The sequence below is a fragment of the Uloborus diversus genome, chromosome 1 (assembly GCF_026930045.1).
Source record: "Uloborus diversus isolate 005 chromosome 1, Udiv.v.3.1, whole genome shotgun sequence".
NCBI classification, from domain to species: domain Eukaryota; kingdom Metazoa; phylum Arthropoda; class Arachnida; order Araneae; family Uloboridae; genus Uloborus; species Uloborus diversus.
In genome coordinates, this window is record NC_072731.1 from 56,079,831 (window position 1) to 56,099,089 (window position 19,259).

At 35.0% G+C, this 19,259-nt stretch overlaps 1 protein-coding gene across 3 annotated transcripts in view; it reads left to right on the top strand.

The window, feature by feature from the left end:
- Positions 1 to 19,259, top strand: part of LOC129229769 (smoothelin-like) — a 112,557-nt gene that overhangs the window by 75,753 nt on the left and 17,545 nt on the right. For all 3 annotated transcript variants that reach the window (XM_054864151.1, XM_054864157.1, XM_054864143.1), the window contains exons 5-8: positions 2,154 to 2,339; positions 13,714 to 13,788; positions 15,349 to 15,427; positions 16,890 to 16,983. In XM_054864151.1, the coding sequence (XP_054720126.1) occupies positions 2,154 to 2,339; positions 13,714 to 13,788; positions 15,349 to 15,427; positions 16,890 to 16,983 (434 nt within the window). The remainder of the gene's footprint in view (positions 1 to 2,153; positions 2,340 to 13,713; positions 13,789 to 15,348; positions 15,428 to 16,889; positions 16,984 to 19,259) is intronic.

A 19,259-nucleotide genomic window follows, 5' to 3' on the forward strand; every position in this document is an offset into this window, starting at 1 on the left:
GAAGGTCTGGGTTTCGGTTTTAATTACATTTACAGTCGTATTGTTCTCCATGTCTCCAGCACATTTAGCGCTTCATTTAGAATAGTCTCAATGGATATTGTTACAAATCCTGTAAGTAGTAATTATTGTAGTAACGTAACTGTAAATAGTTTCCCGTAATGAATATACAACCCCTTTTCATATGGCTAAAGTATATGACCCCCCTATTTCCTTTTTGTTCATTGATAAAATTTGATAACGGTCTACTTTTTTCCAGAAGCGTGTGGAATATTTGAGAGATTTCTTTTCGGTGTGTATATAAGCCGTTAGCGATGGATAAAAAGTGAGTTTCGATTGAGATTTCGAACTGAGAGCATATTTGTTCTGTTTATAGCGAGGCATTTCGCTGTGTTGTTTTCGTATTTGAAAGTAAATACGTGTGTAAACGTTGAGTTTACGGTGTTGTGTGATAATTGCTTAATTGCTGATGAATAATTTAGCAAGTGTTGACGATCTTTCCTGTACATAGTGTAAATAAATTTCCTGTGATTTTATCAAGAACTGTGTCTTCATTTCAAGAAAGTGGAAGTCGCACCGAATCCGTTACAATATTTTGGCGTTTTCTTGTGTGATTGCATCCACAATACCACATCGTCTGCAAAGAGCAGGCAGTTAACACCCGGTATTGACTTTAAGGATTGTATGAGGTCTTCAATATAAATATTAAAAATTAAAAAAGGAGCAGCTGGAAGCATCTCCCTGGGGTAGACCAGCCTGGAGATTATAGCTCCTAGACAAAGAACTACCATACTGGACCTTGCAATATCTTTGCTTGAGAAATGAACGCAACCAGTAAAGCATCTTCGGTCGGATACCGATCTTCAGCAGCTTAGATAGTAGATTTTCTCTTCAGATAGAGTCACACGCAGACTTAAAATCCACGTAGACAGCATTGAGGACATTTCTCTTGTCTACTGAATCTTTTACTACTTGGCTGAAGTGGGTCACTTGGTTATTTGTCGAGCGGTTTTTTCTGAAGCCAGCTCACATGCCGAAAAGTTATAAATCTTTTAGCCGTATTAAACGTTAACATAAAAGTAAGTAATACTAAAACATAAAAGTAAGAAAACGTATAGAAAAATAACTATCTGATTTTCCGTTGTTATGCCTTGATGCGGAGTAGTATTCTACATACAATGCAGTAATAAACTGAACATTGCCACTTTCGTATTTACTTTAGTCTGGCTCTGCAGTACAGATTTACCAAAACTATCTGCACATTTCTGTCTGAATTCTTGATTTCAAGAAGCAGTAAAAGAATATTGCTGGTATGAGATTGTAAAGCACTGAATTTTTCATCGACTCAAAAATAGTGCTGATCCAGTATAGTTAAGGTCAGCATTTATGTTTTGCATGAAGACGGGACAATTAAGGGCGATTCCAGGAAAAAATCCCTTTGTCCCGCACGTGATGTTTCATATATTTCATTAAAATGTAATAATTTAAAAGGGTAATGACGATTTTTTTTTCTTATGACATCACACATAAGTTTGTAATTTGTTAAGCAGAAAAAAAAAGGTTCATTAATATTTTTAAGTATTTTTTATGAAATATATGAGACGTCATGAGCAGGACAAAGTGACCGTTTTCCGTGAAATAACCCGTAACAAATTTTGGATAATACACGCGGGTATTTAAAAAAACAAAAACAAAATTCATATTTTTTAGTTGTGTGTATTTAGAGGAAAGAGCAAAAATCAACTCTTAAAAAAATAGATGTAGTATCATGTTTTTTAATGCACTTGCATTACTTGAGTGCATTGGTGCTGATTTCAAATCAAAATAACTCTTGGTTCACGCAGTTTTCAATTACATGAAATTTTATTTAAAAACTGGGACATGCAACTTTGCTAGTTCACAAATTAAGTGAAAATACCATTTAACTGGGGCATTGGCAAGGAAAACATCAAATATGTTCAATAACTATGAAAAATTCACATGAATTGATACTAAAACGCTGAAGCAATTCCACCCAAAGATTTTCGGTTGAAACATTCTATTTGTCACTTCAGCAAACGGGACGTTTGAGCGTCCCGCAGCTGTGTACGGGGACAACGGGACAGGGTTTGAAACGGGACGTATGGTCACCTTGTACTACTTTTGCTCCTTTTCAGCTTCTCAAGAGCAAGTTTTACAAGCACCACCAAAGCGAGATTTAGTGGAAGAAGCAATCCAACAGAGGAAATGGGAAGCAGAAGAAAGGAGGAGAAAAATGTTAGCTGCTTATGATGCAGCAGCCAGATCTGGACAGCCCGGACCTAAATCACCGGACTTCAATGCCATTAACGAATCTACCTCAGGTAAGAAAAGGTTTTGAACCAGCATCAACAGCTTTAGGTCGATGCATTTTTTCAGTAAAATCTTTTTTTTTTTTTTTTTGTCAATTGCGTCTTATGACTTAACATATTATTTCCAGCAAAATGAACCGATGTTTAATGGTTAAAATTAGCATATAAAAGTCTATACACTTTTTTTTTTTGAAAAAAATAAATGTTTCAGAAGGATTTGAAAGCTCTGTAAAACATAAGTTTTTCTTTTATCGAGCTATTCAGATTCGAAGTTGTATATATTGAGGATTTTGTTTTTCAATTCTGGTTTTCAACTTGTCTCTCCTAAAATTGTACGCTTAAATATTAGACACAATTGCCGAAGTTTAAGTGTTACAAATAAGCTCATTAATACTTTAAATGTATTGTAGTGAAATTGTATGATTATGCATTTATTTTTTGTTAATTCTATCTTATGTTATGAACTGGTCCTAAATTAAGTTCTTTTCTGAGTGGTGGGAGCTAGTCAGGCTATACTATATATATATATATATATCTTACTTAATATTATATATGCGAAAGTTTGTCTGTATGGATGTATGGATGTTTGTTACTCTTTCACGTAAAAACTACTGAACGGATTTTGATGAAACTTTACAATAATATAGCTTATGCATCAGAATAACACATAGGGTAGTTTTCGTCCCGTTATGGGGGGCAAAACCCCCTTAGGGGGGCAATAAAACACAATTTTTGTATAAATTCTATAATATTGGGATGAAAAAATACTTGCACATATTTACATTATATGTCCATCGAAAGCTCTGATTTTTCTGCTGAAGATGGCACCTGTTCGAAATTTCTAAGTAGAATAAAAAACGAGTTATGAGCTTTTCAGATCCATGTTCGAAGGCTTTCCTCAACTCAATACAGTATTTAGTGTATCATCTCAACTCCCTGTCGATAGCGACAATTGTTGTATTGTTGATTTTCTTTGCTTTTCGTGATTGTTCAAGGCTTTTCTCAAGTCAAATCTTGAAGTAAGATTTTTGCACAAGATTGGCAATTAATACATGATTTGGCTGATGATTTTCCATTTAAACGGAACTGTAATGTAATTAATGGTTTTTATTATTATTTATGCTGATTGAACACTTACTCATTATCCAAACAACCAGCAGATCGCCAAAATTTTTGCAGAAAGATTTCCGTAGCTGATGCATTTGCCAGTTTTTTCAACGTTGCTGTTTTTGAAGCCGAAGACTACGTCATGTTTCTCAGCTTTCACCATGTTAACAAAATATCGCCAATCAAAGAATTTTCAAAAGACTTTTTTTACTGTGTTAAATAATCCAGCAACTAAATTAGGCAAATCCATAAACAGCACAAAAACTTCCATTAATTTTCCTTTTTGCACAATTTCAAACAATCACCAAATTGTATTACTTATTTTGGTAACATTTCGGATGAAACTGTTTAGCGCCATTTTATGGTGACCAAAAATATCTCAGCATCTGGCGACGATATCTCTGTAACGAAAATTAATATCATATCGTTTTACAAAGTAAGGAAAGAATGGGGGAGCATCATCGAAGGTACCCCGAAACGACTTTCGCAAATTCGGTAAAATCGCACAAAGAGCCATAATGATTGAAATTTCCCGAAATAACTAAAGCAAGTATAAGGGGATTACGAGCGCAGCTACTTTTTTTTTAATCACTTCGTACTTCATTAGCCATACAGAGAAGGTTTTAGACTCCATGTTAAAAAAAAGTATCAACAGATTAATCTTTTTAAACATGAGAAGATTAATTTCATGTTTTTACTTTCTTCTATATCTAATATATAGAAGAAAGTATTGGATTCGTGCAAATTTTCGAATTTCTAATTTTGACGGATTCGAACGTTTTGAAGTGTGCTGAGTCCATTTCGACCATTTTTACTTTCTTCTATATCTAATATATAAAAGAAAGTATTGGATTCGTGCAAATTTTCGAATTTCGACGGATTCGAACGTTTTGAGGTGTGCTGAGTCCATTTCGACCATTTTTGGAAAATGTCTGTCTGTCTGTGTGTGTATGTATGTATGTGTGTGTGTATGTATGTGTGTCACGTCTGTGTGTGACCAGTTTTTTGTTGCCGCTCTACAACAAAAACTACCGCATGAAATCGAACGAAATTTAGTACACATATGTGCCCCTATGTGAACTTGTGCCCATTAGTTTTTGGCGCGAATTCCTCCAAGGGGGGTGGAGCAATGGGACGTTTTTCGAGTTACGCGTGCTTGCTATTCCTCAGGAAGTTACTGGCGGAATCAAACAAAATTTGGTCCATATGTTGGTATTAACAGGAACAGGTGCTGATTCAATTTTGGTGTCAATAACTCAAACGGGGGTTGAGCTGTAGAACGTTTTTTGTCGTCAATTGTGACTGCTGCATCTCAAGAAAAAATGAACGGAATGAAAGAAAAATTTATCGGCAAGTAGCCCTTAGTGGGTATAAGAACTGATTTTATTTTTGTGCCAACAGCTAAAAGGGGGGTAGCGCAATCACCCGTTCTTTTTTTCCATTTTGAGTGCCCTATCTCAAGAAGTAATGCTACGTTCTGGTTGAAATTTGGAATATATGTGAATCCATATGTAAACAGGCTTTGGTTCTATTTTGACGCCGATCGCTCCAAGAGGTGTTGATTTTTTTTTTTTTTTTTTTTTTTTTGCGAATAAAAATATTTTTATTAATGCAACAAAAAGAAAGATAAATCGTAATAGATTGTCGTCTGCGTATTTCTCGTGATTTTAATTGTATGGAAATGATAGGAAATATAATCTCAATGATTTAAATTTTGAACTGTTGCCATCTTATGTTTGTTAACAAATAAAATATTTGTAATTCATTCAAGCAAGGCTTTTAAAATAACTTTCAATTTTCACTCTTTGCTTTGCTTTTGCAATAATTCAGACATTGGGATAGTCGTCAAGTTTTTGCATGTGTCATTTTGTTTTTGTTGGGAATATTGCTTCCTCGTCAAGCATGGGGAGGGATCAGAAAAAAAGAAAAATATAGAAGAAAGTTTCGTGATGGCCACAACATACTAGTTTAGATTTGTACATGCTTAAATATAGTGCTTTCGTTTCTAAATCATATATATATACTAGCAAAAATACCCGGCGTTGCCTGGGTCAGTAATAATTATTAGAAAAAATTGTTACTTGCTTTTGTTTTCTGTTTTAAGCGAAAGAATTTAAAACAGATCTTTTTGACGTGATTAAAAATCGAGTTTCTTCCTTACCCATAAAACTAAAATAGCAATAAGTATAAAGAACAAAGTAGTATTGATTTAGAAACGAAAGCACTATATTTAAGCATATACAAATTTAAAAAACATGAAATTAATCTTCTCATGTTTAAAAAGATTAATCTGTTGATACTTTTTTTTAACATAGAGTCTAAAACCTTCTCTGTATGGCTAATGAAGTACGAAGTGATTTTAAAAAAAAAGTAGCTGCTCTCGTAACCCCCTTATACTTGCTTTAGTTATTTCGGGAAATTTCAATCATTGTGACTCTTGGTGCGATTTTACCGAATTTGCGAAAGTCGTTTCGGGGTACCTTCGATGATGCTCCCCCATCTTTTCCTTACTTTGTAAAACGATATGATATTAATTTTCGTTACAGAGATATCGTCGCCAGATGCTGAGATATTTTTGGTCACCATAAAATGGCGCTAAACAGTTTCATCCGAAATGTTACCAAAATAAGTAATAAAATTTGATTGTTTGAAATTGTGCAAAAAGGAAATTTAATGGAAGTTTTTGTGCTGTTTATGGATTTGCCTAATTTAGTTGTTGGATTATTTAACACAGTAAAAAAAGTCTTTTGAAAATTCTTTGATTGGCGATATTTTGTTTACATCGTGAAAGCTGAGAAACATGACGTAGTCTTCGGCTTCAAAAACAGCAACGTTGAAAAAACTGCCAAATGCATCAGCTACGGAAATCTTTCTGCAAAAATTTTGGCGATCTGCTGGTTGTTTGGATAATGAGTAAGTGTTCAATCAGCATAAATAATAATAAAAACCATTAATTACATTACAGTTCCGTTTAAATGGAAAATCATCAGCCAAATCATGTATTAATTGCCAATCTTGTGCAAAAATCTTACTTCAAGATTTGACTTGAGAAAAGCCTTGAACAATCACGAAAAGCAAAGAAAATCAACAATACAACAATTGTCGCTATCGACAGGGAGTTGAGATGATACACTAAATACTGTATTGAGTTGAGGAAAGCCTTCAAACATGGATCTGAAAAGCTCATAACTCGTTTTTTATTCTACTAAGAAATTTCGAACAGGTGCCATCTTCAGCAGAAAAATCAGAGCTTTCGATGGACATATAATGTAAATATGTGCAAGTATTTTTTCATCCCAATATTATAGAATTTATACAAAAATTGTGTTTTATTGCCCCCCTAAGGGGGTTTTGCCCCCCATAACGGGACGAAAACTACCCTATGTGTTATTCTGATGCATAAGCTATATTATTGTAAAGTTTCATCAAAATCCGTTCAGTAGTTTTTACGTGAAAGAGTAACAAACATCCATACATCCATACAGACAAACTTTCGCATATATAATACTAGCATTCCCGTACCCGGCATTGCTCGGGTAATGGAATTAGCAGGGGTTAACAGTGCTTTGTGCACCTAGTTTCGAAAATCCCCTATAATAATTACTTATTAGCTATAATTTTTTCTAATTTTGAGAGGATCCCGGGGTACCCTGACTCCATATATATATCCCCTTGTCCTTAACCGATCTTCAACTGTTATTAAAGATCCTTTTAAAGTATTGATTATCTTTGCAAACACAGGCCATCCACATTTTATTGATATACCTATGTTTAAGCAAGAAGTTCTTTGTATACAACATTTTTAGTTTTTTTTCTGGTGCTAAAATTATTAAGCTGCTTGATGGACGACTGTAGCTCGACTTTGGAGCAAGCTACATAACATTGGCCGTGTGAAAAAAAGTCTTCTCTTAAATCGGTCCCTTTTTTTTTTTAATGTCTGTCCTTGTGACTTATTAATGGTTATTGCAAAGCAAACTTTAACAGGAAACTGCACTCTTCTAAATTCAAAAGGATAGTCCGCCTGTGATGATGTTCTTAAAAACTTCGTTTCTAGTTTTGAAAAAATGAAAGCAATAGACAGAAACATTATGATTTGACGTGAGAAAAGCCTCGAAGAACCACGTGAGAAACAAAAACAATATCAAATTTATAGTTCGTATCGACCAAAAGTTGAGATGAAGTACTGAATAATGATTTGAATGGAGGAAAGCCTTCGAAAATAAGGGATTTGAATTCAATGACAGGTTTTAAATTCGCAGAAATTAAGAGGTTTTAATTAATTGCTCCCGAACTAATTGAGATTTCGAAAAATCCTTTCTTAGTGGTTACTTTCGTAATCATGCGGACATGCCTGCCAAATTTCAAGTCTGAAGCTTCAGTGCTTTCGGTTGTGCGTTGATATATATATATATATATATATATGTATATATGTATATATGTTATCTCAGGACATTGATTTTTATATATTAAGATTAGTAAGATATATATAGTTACAAATTCTGTAAATAGTAATTATTTTTGTGATTAATTTGTTGTAATCTGGCTAAATTAGGCGTTTGTTCCATTATTTTGCATCTAAAACTATCTTAGTAACGTAACCTGTAAATAGCTTCTTGTAATGTACATACAACACTACAACACTCTAACATTCGACTGAAGTATACGGTCCCCCCATTTCTGAATGATAAGATTTGTGAATGGAATAAAAAGAAAACACGAGAAGCATTTTTAATGTTGTCGAACTTTCCAAAGCAGTATAAAAAGCCAGATGGCATTTGAAGGAGGGTCGGTTATGCTTTTAGCTGTCTGAGATTCGTCTGAGCGTTGCTGTTTATTGTGAGGCATTTCGATGTGTTTTTGCGCATTTGGATGTAAATACGTGTGCCATCGTTGAGTATACGGTGTTAATTGACATTTGCCTAATTACTATGATGAGTTTAGCAGTTGTTAACGATATTTCTTGTACATAGTTGTAAATAAATCTCCAATGTTTTTCTCAAGAACTGTGTCGTCATTCAAAGAAAGTGTGAAGTTGCACCGAACGCGTAACAATATATATAATAAAAAATAACGCCTAACAATTTGAGAAATGAATTAGATATAAATTCTATATCATCACATATTTTCTTTCTACATGAGAGAAACATATCTTGTTGTAAGAAATTGGTTTAAATGATACGGAGAAATTTTTGAAATAATATGCAACCTTAGCTAGCTGCGAGAATGCTGATCTGATGATAGAAAATAGAGGTTGTATACGGGAAAGTTGGCTCGTTTAATTCTAGACGGAACTTCTTTAACTTCATTATCCTCAGTTGGTTGAAGAAGTTTCATATTCGTAAAGGATTTTGGTTTTAGGAGTCCAACAATAACTTTTTTTCACTTACTGAAAACTCGTTTTTATTTAGGCAAACAAGAGAGTGATAAAGTGTGTCCCAAAAGTTTAGAGACAACAAGGTTTTCATGTTTTACACATTAAAAAGAGAAGTAACGAATTCAAAACAGTTCAGAATCATAAAAAATAGCAATACAGTTGGGTAGACCGGGGCACGTTTACGCAATGCCCTTTTTGCAAAACGAACTATAACTGGAGAGCTAGCAATCATAACAGATTGATGCTGCTCCCTAGCAAATATTCTCACCAGTTTTTGAGCATCAGTCGGGCTTTGGTATAGCATGAAGAAAGAATAACCCTGTTTTTTACCAAGTTGAGTAAATTATGTGTTGAACGTTTTGAAGCTTATTGTGAATAAATAATACTTAGTTAAGGGAGAAAAAATATGCATTAAAATTATCAAAATTTTATCCTTTTTTCATAACGACAAAATCTTTTTGTCGTTCGGTCTACATTGTGTGGACTTTTCGTTCTTCTCTTTTATGCACTGATGAAGGGGCTTGCATTTAACAGCCCTGAAACAGCTGTTTGCCGAGTTTTTAACTCTATTTTAATACTTTATTTGTACTTTATACATGTTGTTCTCGTTTTACTCAGATATATCGGTTATTCCATTGAAAGAGAATGCTCCCCACACCATGAGTGAACCTCCCCCTTGTTGTCTGCTGAAAAAAAATCGGAGTTCCTTGCCACCAGTAATACGCCCAATCATCAGGACCATCTAAATTGAATTTCTTTTCATCACTAAAAAGAACACTTAACCATTCATTACATTGAACGAGCAACTGAACCGGCCCACCGAACACGAGCATCTTTATGCCGTTTTGTAAACCGACGTATTTCGCGATAAACAAGAAATGCACTTGTCTGCAATCGTCAACGTACTGTTGATTCTGATAATGGAAAGCTTACCTCTTTACAAACTGACCGTGTTGACAGGTTCTGGGTTAAAACTTATCGTACCATCTCTCTGTCTCGTCGTTCAGTTGTTTTCTTTGGTCTTCCAGAACGAAAGTTTGCTTCAAAACTATTATCTTTTGACAAAATTTGGTAAATACCAAACCTACTGCGTCCAATTTTGCTTGCAAAGTCCATCACTTTCCGTCCACACTTTTCAAACGATAGATTTTCAACATTTTCTTTTTATAGAACTGCACATTGCAGGGCATCTTGGCAATCGTTCCGAAACGGAAGCACAGGTTCATTTTTAGGTCAGAATGCGACACAAGTAAATGACCTTGTAGTATGCAAATTTTTAGCATTAATACTAAAATCAGGTTTTAGCATCGATTGTGTATATATCTTTGGGACAGCATTTTTTTATTCATAGATTTTAAAATTTGATCACTGATCGATGCCAGTTTTTTGAGCGTTTTATCATTTTTATGTCATCATTCCTATTTGCATATAGCTTATTTCGTCTCGCTTACTCGTATAGTAGTTCGTGCTTCAATAAAAGGATGGTCTATAAACTTTTGGGGCGCACTTTATGGTGTCTACGTCAGATTTTTTATTGGACCCTGAATCAATCTATGTTTGTTGAATAAAGATGAATTTGAACCTTTGTGCTTGAAAAATAAAAACGAACTAACAACGTTAAACAGCACGAATTGCAGATTACTGCAAAGTTTTTATTCTTTTTTTGGCATCTTCAAATGAACAGATTTGAACAGATATACACGATTGTTCACTTCCGTCCAAGCAGGATACTTTGGGAGGGGCCCCAAGTCAAATATTATGAGAAATTTGCAAATTTGTTTAAAATTTTAAGTTATCGTTCACAAAGAGTGGTTTTGAATTTATTTTGGGAGGAGTCATGGCCCCTTCGGCTGCCCTCTCAACTACGCTCTTGTGTCCAGTGCAAACAAATCTCCATTTCTGGATGAGCACTGAGCACCAAAAAGTGCTGTTGTTCTTACAAGGAAATGAGGGCGAAGGTTACTCACCCCGCACTTCGACGTCCCCGAAAATGCTTAGTTCTGAGCGAGGTCTTGCAGTGACGAATCATTTAAATGTAAGAATCATCACTAAGTACCGACTTCTTAAGAAGAAGCGAACATTTTCAAAGTCAAACTGTCGCATCTGTTCTCGGGGTGAAAAAGAAATCGTTTTGTGTTCCGAATGTGTGGTCAAGGATTCGGTTTAAGTGCTCGTTTCGCGGAAGGAAGTAAGTATAAAATAAAGAAAACGCTCTCATGTTCGCCTATAGCAACGAACACGAATAGATCCAAGGTTCGATTTTGTTCCGTCAGACACTTTTTCGAAATTTAATACAGTCACAAAATGACTTGTGTTCCGCAACGACGCACATCGCAGGATGCTCCGACATTAGTATTAAAGAAGTATCGGAAAGTACATGATTCATGTAAGTATTGTAACAGATTCTGTAAATAGTAATTATTTTTATGATTACTTTGTTTTGGCGTTTATTCCATTATCTTTCATCTAAAATTATCTTAGTAACGTAACCTGTAAATAGTTTCTTTTAACGTAAATACAACCCCCTAACATTCGAATGAAGTATACGGTCCCCCCATTTCGGAACGATAAGATTTGTGAATGGAATAAAAAGAAACTATGAGAAATTTGTAGAACTTTGAAGGATTTTCTAGATATTTCTTCGTTTGGTATTAAACGCGGGGCGTCTTGTGAATGAGGGCAGAGTCAGTTGTGCTTTTTAACTCTCTGAGATTCGTCTGGGCCGTTGTTTTGTTTATTGTGAGGCATTTGCTCTGTGTTTTTGCGTATTTGGATGTAAAATACGTGTGCCATCGTTGAATTTACGGTGTTATTTGATATTTGCTTAATTGCTGATGATTGATTTAGCAGTTGTAACTACATTTCCTGTACATAGCTGTAACTAAACCTCCTGTGCTTTTCTCAAGAACTGTGTCGTCATTCAAAGAAAGTTTTAAGTTGCATCGAACACGTAACAGTATATTTCGTGTGACTTTTCGGTTGCTATCGATTGGTATTTTCAGTGTGGTGCAAAAGTAGGCGTACCCTCCCCCCCCCCCTTTTTTCAACATTATGTTAGATGATTAGGTTGAATATTTGTTGTGTAAAGATTCTTTTGGAACACCCTGTATTGCTCCAGACGAAATTTTTTTTCCCTGATTTTTTGTTTTTCTGTGCAAAGCATCTTGGGAAAAATCCGCCTCCGTTACCTTATAAAGTTCGATAGCCTCTTATTTGGGTACTATACAAGAGAAAACTAGAAAAACTCAAACTAGATGAACTAGATAAGGGTTCTTTGATGTGTTATAAGCACCACATTTCTCAAACCAGCCGGGTCTGGAAGCTTAGCTTCTTCTGCTGAGAGCCAAATATATTGCCGCTCGCTGGTCCGCTCTGCTCAGACATCAGAATTTTATTTCAGCTAGTCTCGGAATGTTTTTAAATTGTATTTTTATTTATTGAACTAGCATTCCCATACCGCATTGCTCGGGCAATGGTATTAGCAAGGGTTAACAGTGCTTGGTGCACCTAGTTTCGAAAACCCCCTATAATAATTACTTATTACCTATAACTTTTTCTAATTTGGGGAGGATCCGGGGAACCCTGCACTCCTTATATATATATGCCCTTGTCCTTAACCGATCTTTAACTGTTATTAACGATCCTTTTTAAGTATTGATTATCTTTGCAAACACAGGTCATCCACATTTTATTGTTATACCTATGTTTAAGCTAAAACTTCTTTGTATACAAAATTTTTAGTTTTTTTTTTTTTTTTCTGGTGCTAAAATTATTAAACTGCTTGATGAACTGGCTTTGGAGCAAGCTACCTAACATTGGTCGTGTGAAAAAAAGTCTTCTCTTAAATCGATCCCTGCTACTTTTAATGTCTGTCCTTGTGACTTATTAATGGTTATTGCAAAGCAAACTTTAACATTAAACTGCACTCTTCTAAATTCAAAAGGATAGTCCGCCTGTGATGATGTTCTTAAAAACTTCGTTTCTAGTTTTGAAAAAATAAAAGTAAAAGACAGAAACATTATGATTTGACTTGAGAAAAGCCTCGAAGAATCACGTGAGAAACAAAAACAATATCAAATTTATAGTTCGCTATCGACCAAAAGTTAAGATGAAGTACTGAATAATGATTTGAATGGAGGAAAGCCTTCGAAAATAAGGGATTTGAATTTCAATGACAGATTTTTAATTTCGCAGAAATTAAGGGGTTTTAATTAATTTCTCCCGAACTAATTGAGATTTCGAAAAATCCTTTCTTAGTGGTTACTTTTGTAATCATGCTGACATGCCTGCCAAATTTCAAGTCTGAAGCTTCAGCGGTTTCGGCTGTGCGTTGATATATATATATATATATATATATATATATATATATATATATATATATATATATATATATATATATATAATATGTTATCTCAGGACATTGATTTTTATATATTAAGATAATATTTACATCGTCCTCTACCCCGTTAATCTCTTGCTCTATGCTCACAAACGCATGATCATTTTAGTGTTGAGTAATACTGATTTGCTAATTGTGGAATATCAAAACTAATAAGCTCCGGAACTTCCTTTTTAATTTGCTTCTATTTAGGACACGGAATCTAAATTACGACGATACGAAAATGACGGTTGTTAGTGATTTTCGTTTGAGAAATGGATATTAATCATCATTATCTTTCATTATCATCCTATTTACTCTCGTCGTTTTTTTAAGAAAGGAAATCCAACTCAAATTTTACGTTCATGATAGGAACAATAGTCACAAAATCAAGCCAGCTTTTGGAAAAGAACTAATGGATTTTAAACATTGAAAAAATTAGACTTAACAGAAGCTGAATTATTAAAGAACTAAATCATGTTCTTTTTTCCCCTTTTTTTTAAATTCAGTTTTCTTTTTGAAATTAGCTCCAGTGACACCTGTTGTGAAGAAAGCACCAGTGGATTGCACGTTTGGAAGTATTTTACCGAAGCAAACTCAGAGTAAGTAAAATTGATTTCATTAGAAACTTGTACATGTTTAAATGCAGAGATAGTACTTCAACGAGTTCTTAACAGCCATTGCAAGTATCTCTCTTTTATGCGAAAATTTCGATTTACAGAAGGTGGTCCGATCCCGATCACTTCGGTTTGTCGAGGTTTTACTGTATTTAACTTTTCAATACTGTAAAAGCACTTACAGTGAACCCTCGTTAATACGGGTCCCTTTCAATCGAACTTAGCTTAATTCGAACAACCATTAGGATGTACGTACTATATAAATAAAAAAAAAACAAAAATATTTTTTGATCACCATTCATCGTAAATAGCTGAGAATACGCTGTAAATTTCTGAAATTGGTTAACTTACTATGAACAATTGTTTTACATACTTTCGAGAAAGTATCACCGTTAATCACGAAGATATTAAGCATTTCTTTCAGAACTACGAATTTTATTTGAAGGTTTTTGGCTCATAACACCCAAAGTTTTTCGTCAAAGCTTACCAAACTTTCAGAAAACTTGACAGCATGCAAGAGAAGTATAATACTAAAATTTGAAATTAAAATGTTGAAAATTTGATTAAATATGGACATTTAAGGCAATTTTTTTACTGCTCATGCGCAAAAGATAGCAATTTAAAACTTTCATAATCTGAAACCCAACTAGATTCCTCAACTCATGATAAATTCCAATTGAATATTTTTAAAATTCAGAAAGTTATCGACTATCTAATGAGCCGAATTTGAATGACTCTTGGATAGACGACGATTCATGAGGGATCGTTCGCAAATGATCTGTTTTTACCATGATCACACTGAACTATTGCAACCAAATGTAGCAAACTTGTATGAGAGAAAATAAGGCTGCATGAGAAAAAATTACAAAAATACAAAGATACGGCCGACAAAAATGCATTGCCCTAACTCGCCTTTTATTTATACTACATGTACATCTAAATGGCCGACCATATTAAGCGAAGTTCGGATTAATGAGGGTTTACTGTATGTAGAAAACCTCAACGAAAGACATTTGCGGCAGTGAGAAGCAAAGGGATGGGACTTTTTCAAGCTTCGTGTAAAACGCCTTTGAAGTTCAGATCCTAGGTAGGTTTCGATTGATTTTTTTGAGCAATCACGACTGCTTCTTGTTCTCACTTGACCATCCTTCCTTGATGTCGTAGTTCCTTTTTCAGGACCAGGGGCGTCTGCAGCACCAACGCCTACCGGCGCGGCTCCTCTGGTCCTGAGCACTGTCCCCCGTAATCTACTTCTCTAGGGCAGTGGCGTCCATCTCCTACACACGCATGCTCATACGCATACACACTCACGCACGCCTTTACACACATACACATGCCATGTAGCAGAATCTACCAGGGCTGCTAGTAATTACATTTGTACAGGTTATCTCGAAATTTTAAATTTTGGCACTTAGACCCCTTTGCTTCTCGCCGCGCTTTTGCGATGTGCATTGTATTGAGATTGCTCTTCCGCCGCACAGTTGTTTACCAGCTAACCCTTTTGTCTCTCCCTGAGCTGAAGTGTTCTTTTCCACTTCATTGCAGACAATCAGAAACTCTCGGCCAAGGCCAAGTTTCAGCAGATGGATGCCGTCCAAAACAAGCACTCCCCATCAAGACCCAAGTAAGTTTTGTTTCTTCTCTGATCTGCGAAACAGAACCCCTTTCGGATTATTTTGAAGAGCCGCTCTTGGCTGCTTCATCACTCAGCGAAAGGATTTGTATAAAAATAAATGATACCACACAATTTATCTGTGCAGAGAACAGGTGCTAATGAAGGTTCTCTTGGTTTATCTTGCCCAGCGACTGAGCTTGATGAGCTAGGATTTAGTAACAAAGCTTCTCTTTTTTCATTCGAAGGAAACTAATGGCTGGCTGTAATTTAATAATAAAACTCGATTTAGAAACTGGTTTTCTCCGCCCAGATGAAATATGCCAGGAAATTCTTAAGAGCTTAATGCAACGTTTGAAACAATTTTTTGAAGATTTGGCGATGGTAATCATGATATATTTGCCTACATTACAAAACAAGATAAATTTTCAAGAGAAAGCATTTTTAAGAAGGTTTTTCTTGGAATGACAAATACTTTTGCCATATACATCAGACCTTGCATCAGATTCGGCAGTTCTGTTTTTTGCCGAGTTGTATAGGATATTGGCCCAATAAATAATCGAAATGTGACCTCGAGAGCCGAACGCAACCTTGTCATAAATCCCTTTCATAGACTAAAAGGAATTTTTTTCATAAACCAACAAAGATTGGATTAAAAGGCCTTGTTGTGTTGCTTCTATTGCCACTTTTTCCAATTTTATCTCATACGATTCACGAATTGTGAGTTTTTTTAGTAAACGGTGCCACCCACTGCATTTTTCCCTCCACCAGGAATGGAGACTAACTAGGGGAGCCACAACATTTGTTTTTATGATCACTCTTGCGCCTGTAACAATAATCAAAAATAATATTGCGGTAGGCATATTATTGAAAAAATAATCATTTAGGCTTAAATTTGGGAAAAACGGCAGTGATCTCTAAAATTTCACGGTGTCTTTTCGATTTCTGGCTAATTTCCGTTCGGCGGTCGAGGTCACAAACTTGGATTATTTACTGGACCAATATCATAAACAACTCGGCAAAAATCCAGAACTGCTGGATCTGGCGCAAGGTATCCCCCCCCCCCTCCCTTCAAGTGACAAGGTTGCTGGACTATACAGGTCACAAGTGGCGTTTAAGATCCATCGTTTCACTTCAAAGCTACTGTGACTCTGATCTTCATTAATTAGAATTTGAATAAATGAGAGAAGCTTCCCAAGTTTGGGCTGTCGAGAATCGATCAAAGCAATTTGTTTCAGTATTCCACCACTAAGCCGTGAGAAAATTTTCTTTTCGTACCTCTAAAAGTTTCATTCATCATATTGAAAGTTTTAAAAAATTACCAAACAGACATGATAAAGCATGAGCTAACCTACATTATGTGAAAAAAAAGGGGAAAAGTTTTTTTTTAATGCAGTGGTAAAACTTGTAAATTAAAATAACGTATAAATCAGTGAAATTCGTTTTTTATTTGTTTACTTTAGTTCCTTTCTAGTTTTCAGAACAGAGGTGGTAACGTGATGCGAAGTGCGAGTGATATCAAAGATATGCTGCTTCACTGGTGCAAAAGCAAGACTCGAGAGTATGAGGTAAGTTGTAAAAAATACTTATTGTTTAATTTTTAGCTCAATCTATTTTAGACTCTTCCTGTTTTCAGATACAAGAAAACTCTCAGGTGACCATAAATCTAAAATTAATAACACTTGTTGTGACTTTATCTGTCTATTCCATCGCTACTCCTGGTGAACGACAGAAAACTGAGCATCGAACAAGGTATCGATAGATTCGTAATTTTCTCGGCTACATGTTTAGCTATGTGTCATAGCTGCATGACCTTAATTAGCGGAGATATTAACTAAAAACCATCACAAATCTAACATTCTCTCCTTTCGTTTCTTCGTTCGGAAGATGTGTTCCCTTCTTTCGGAACACTTTTCCCCATGATTTTCCCTATAATTCTACCCATCATTCTGGCAAGGTGACTCACAGAATGAAGTTTTTCTTTTTCTCAAGCATACGTTATCCTGCGTTCCTAATTTATCTCTTTGTTAGTTATTGAATAGTTCATAATCAAATGGTTCTGGAGCTGTTCAGCGAAAACAATTAGCACACTATTTATTAATTAATGTATCAACCGAGGTGATGTGTTTTTTGATGCGATATTTTTTTCGTCTTTTCCTTTAAAGAAATGTAATTTACGTATCGAAAAAGTCACTTAAATTTCTTTCGTTAATCAAAGCCGAATGCAGTACAGTGCCGAAGCAGGGGCGTCTCTACATATATTTCACCCCTCGTTTTAAAAATCTCGGGCCCCCTTCAAACTCGGGCCCGGACCAACAGGTGTCCCATGCAGCATACAAGGTTATATATCCCCATACACCCCCCCCCTCCCTGTGCACACCTCTGCGACGAAGGCGCTGTACTTTCGTACTTCGGTAGAAGAGTTGTACCTGGTTGTGCGAGCCGCCGAAGAAGTGTTTAGATAAAACTTGAAAGCGTGGGCATTTAGCCGAATTAAATCCCATTCCTGAGACAATATTTCCAGCTCAACTGTACTATTAGCTTAAAATGCTCTGTTTTGAGAAATAAAACAATGGTTATTTTCTGTTTCAATGTCTTTAGAATCACGGATACAACTTGCAAAGTGCCTAACTGCTCATAAAAAATTAATTGTTATAAAGGATTGAATTCTAAAAGTCGATTTGCCAGTAAAAATAAATATAAATAAATATTTTATGAACAAAATAAAAGCATTCCAGACGTAAAAACACTTTGCAATAACAAGTAACTAAAATTTAAAAAACAATTTTGGAAAAAATAGAACCGACTTCAAAATTGCTCTAAAAAGGGAAAAATAATTTTATTCTTTAAACACCATCGATAATACTTTAAAACATAATTTTTGAAGTTGGCGCAAAAACAAAAAGTAAAATCCAGTGTAACCATGCTTCGTTCATATTTTTTTTCAGAAAATCATCCAAAGTTAGAAACGAAACATTTATATCGTTACTCAAAGATGCTGTTATCAATGCATAATGTATGTGGTAGTAAAGGAACTAGGCCTGGTAAAATTTATAGTTGTAGTTGAATTATGGCGGTGAATGAACTGTTCTAACTTCAAAAATTATGTTTAAAAGTATTATCGATGGTGTTTAAAGAATAAAATTATTTTTCCCTTTTTAGAGCAATTTTGAAGTCGGTTCTATTTTTTCCAAAATTTTTTTTTTCATCCTTTTTGGTGTAAATGTATATATTTCTGTAAAAGTAAGAAGTTACCATCATGAAACTTTACCCTTTTTTTTCCTAAAAATGCTACATACTAAAAAAAAAAACTATAAGCACATCTTAAATTTTAAGCGATTGACACTAAAAATGTATCTTTACCACTTGAGAAAATGCCGGAATTTTCCAGAATCGGAAAGATACAGAAATCAATAGAACATTCGAGAAATTACGAGATACACGAAATCTTAGTAAAATTCAATATGTCTTAGTCGGGATTTGAACCCGGGTTGCTCACTTGAAAGGCGAGAATTCTACTACTGAGCCACCGTTATTCACGGAAGATAAGCGCGAACTTCGTTACAATATTTAATCATTTAATAGGGAAATTGCATGAAATTTATGGTTTTTTGCCCATAACTTTTTTTTCTAAAGGACAAATATGGTCAGACAAAGTAATGGGACCTAAGTTGAGCCATCCCCTATCCATTAAAGAAAGAATCATCAAAATCGGTTCACTAGGTGAGACGCTGTGAGTGGACGAACAAAAAAAAAAACATACATACGGTATGAACTGATAACCGCCTCCTTTTTGAAGTCGGTTAAAAATTTACAAAACCCCGATTGAGTCGCAATAGAATCA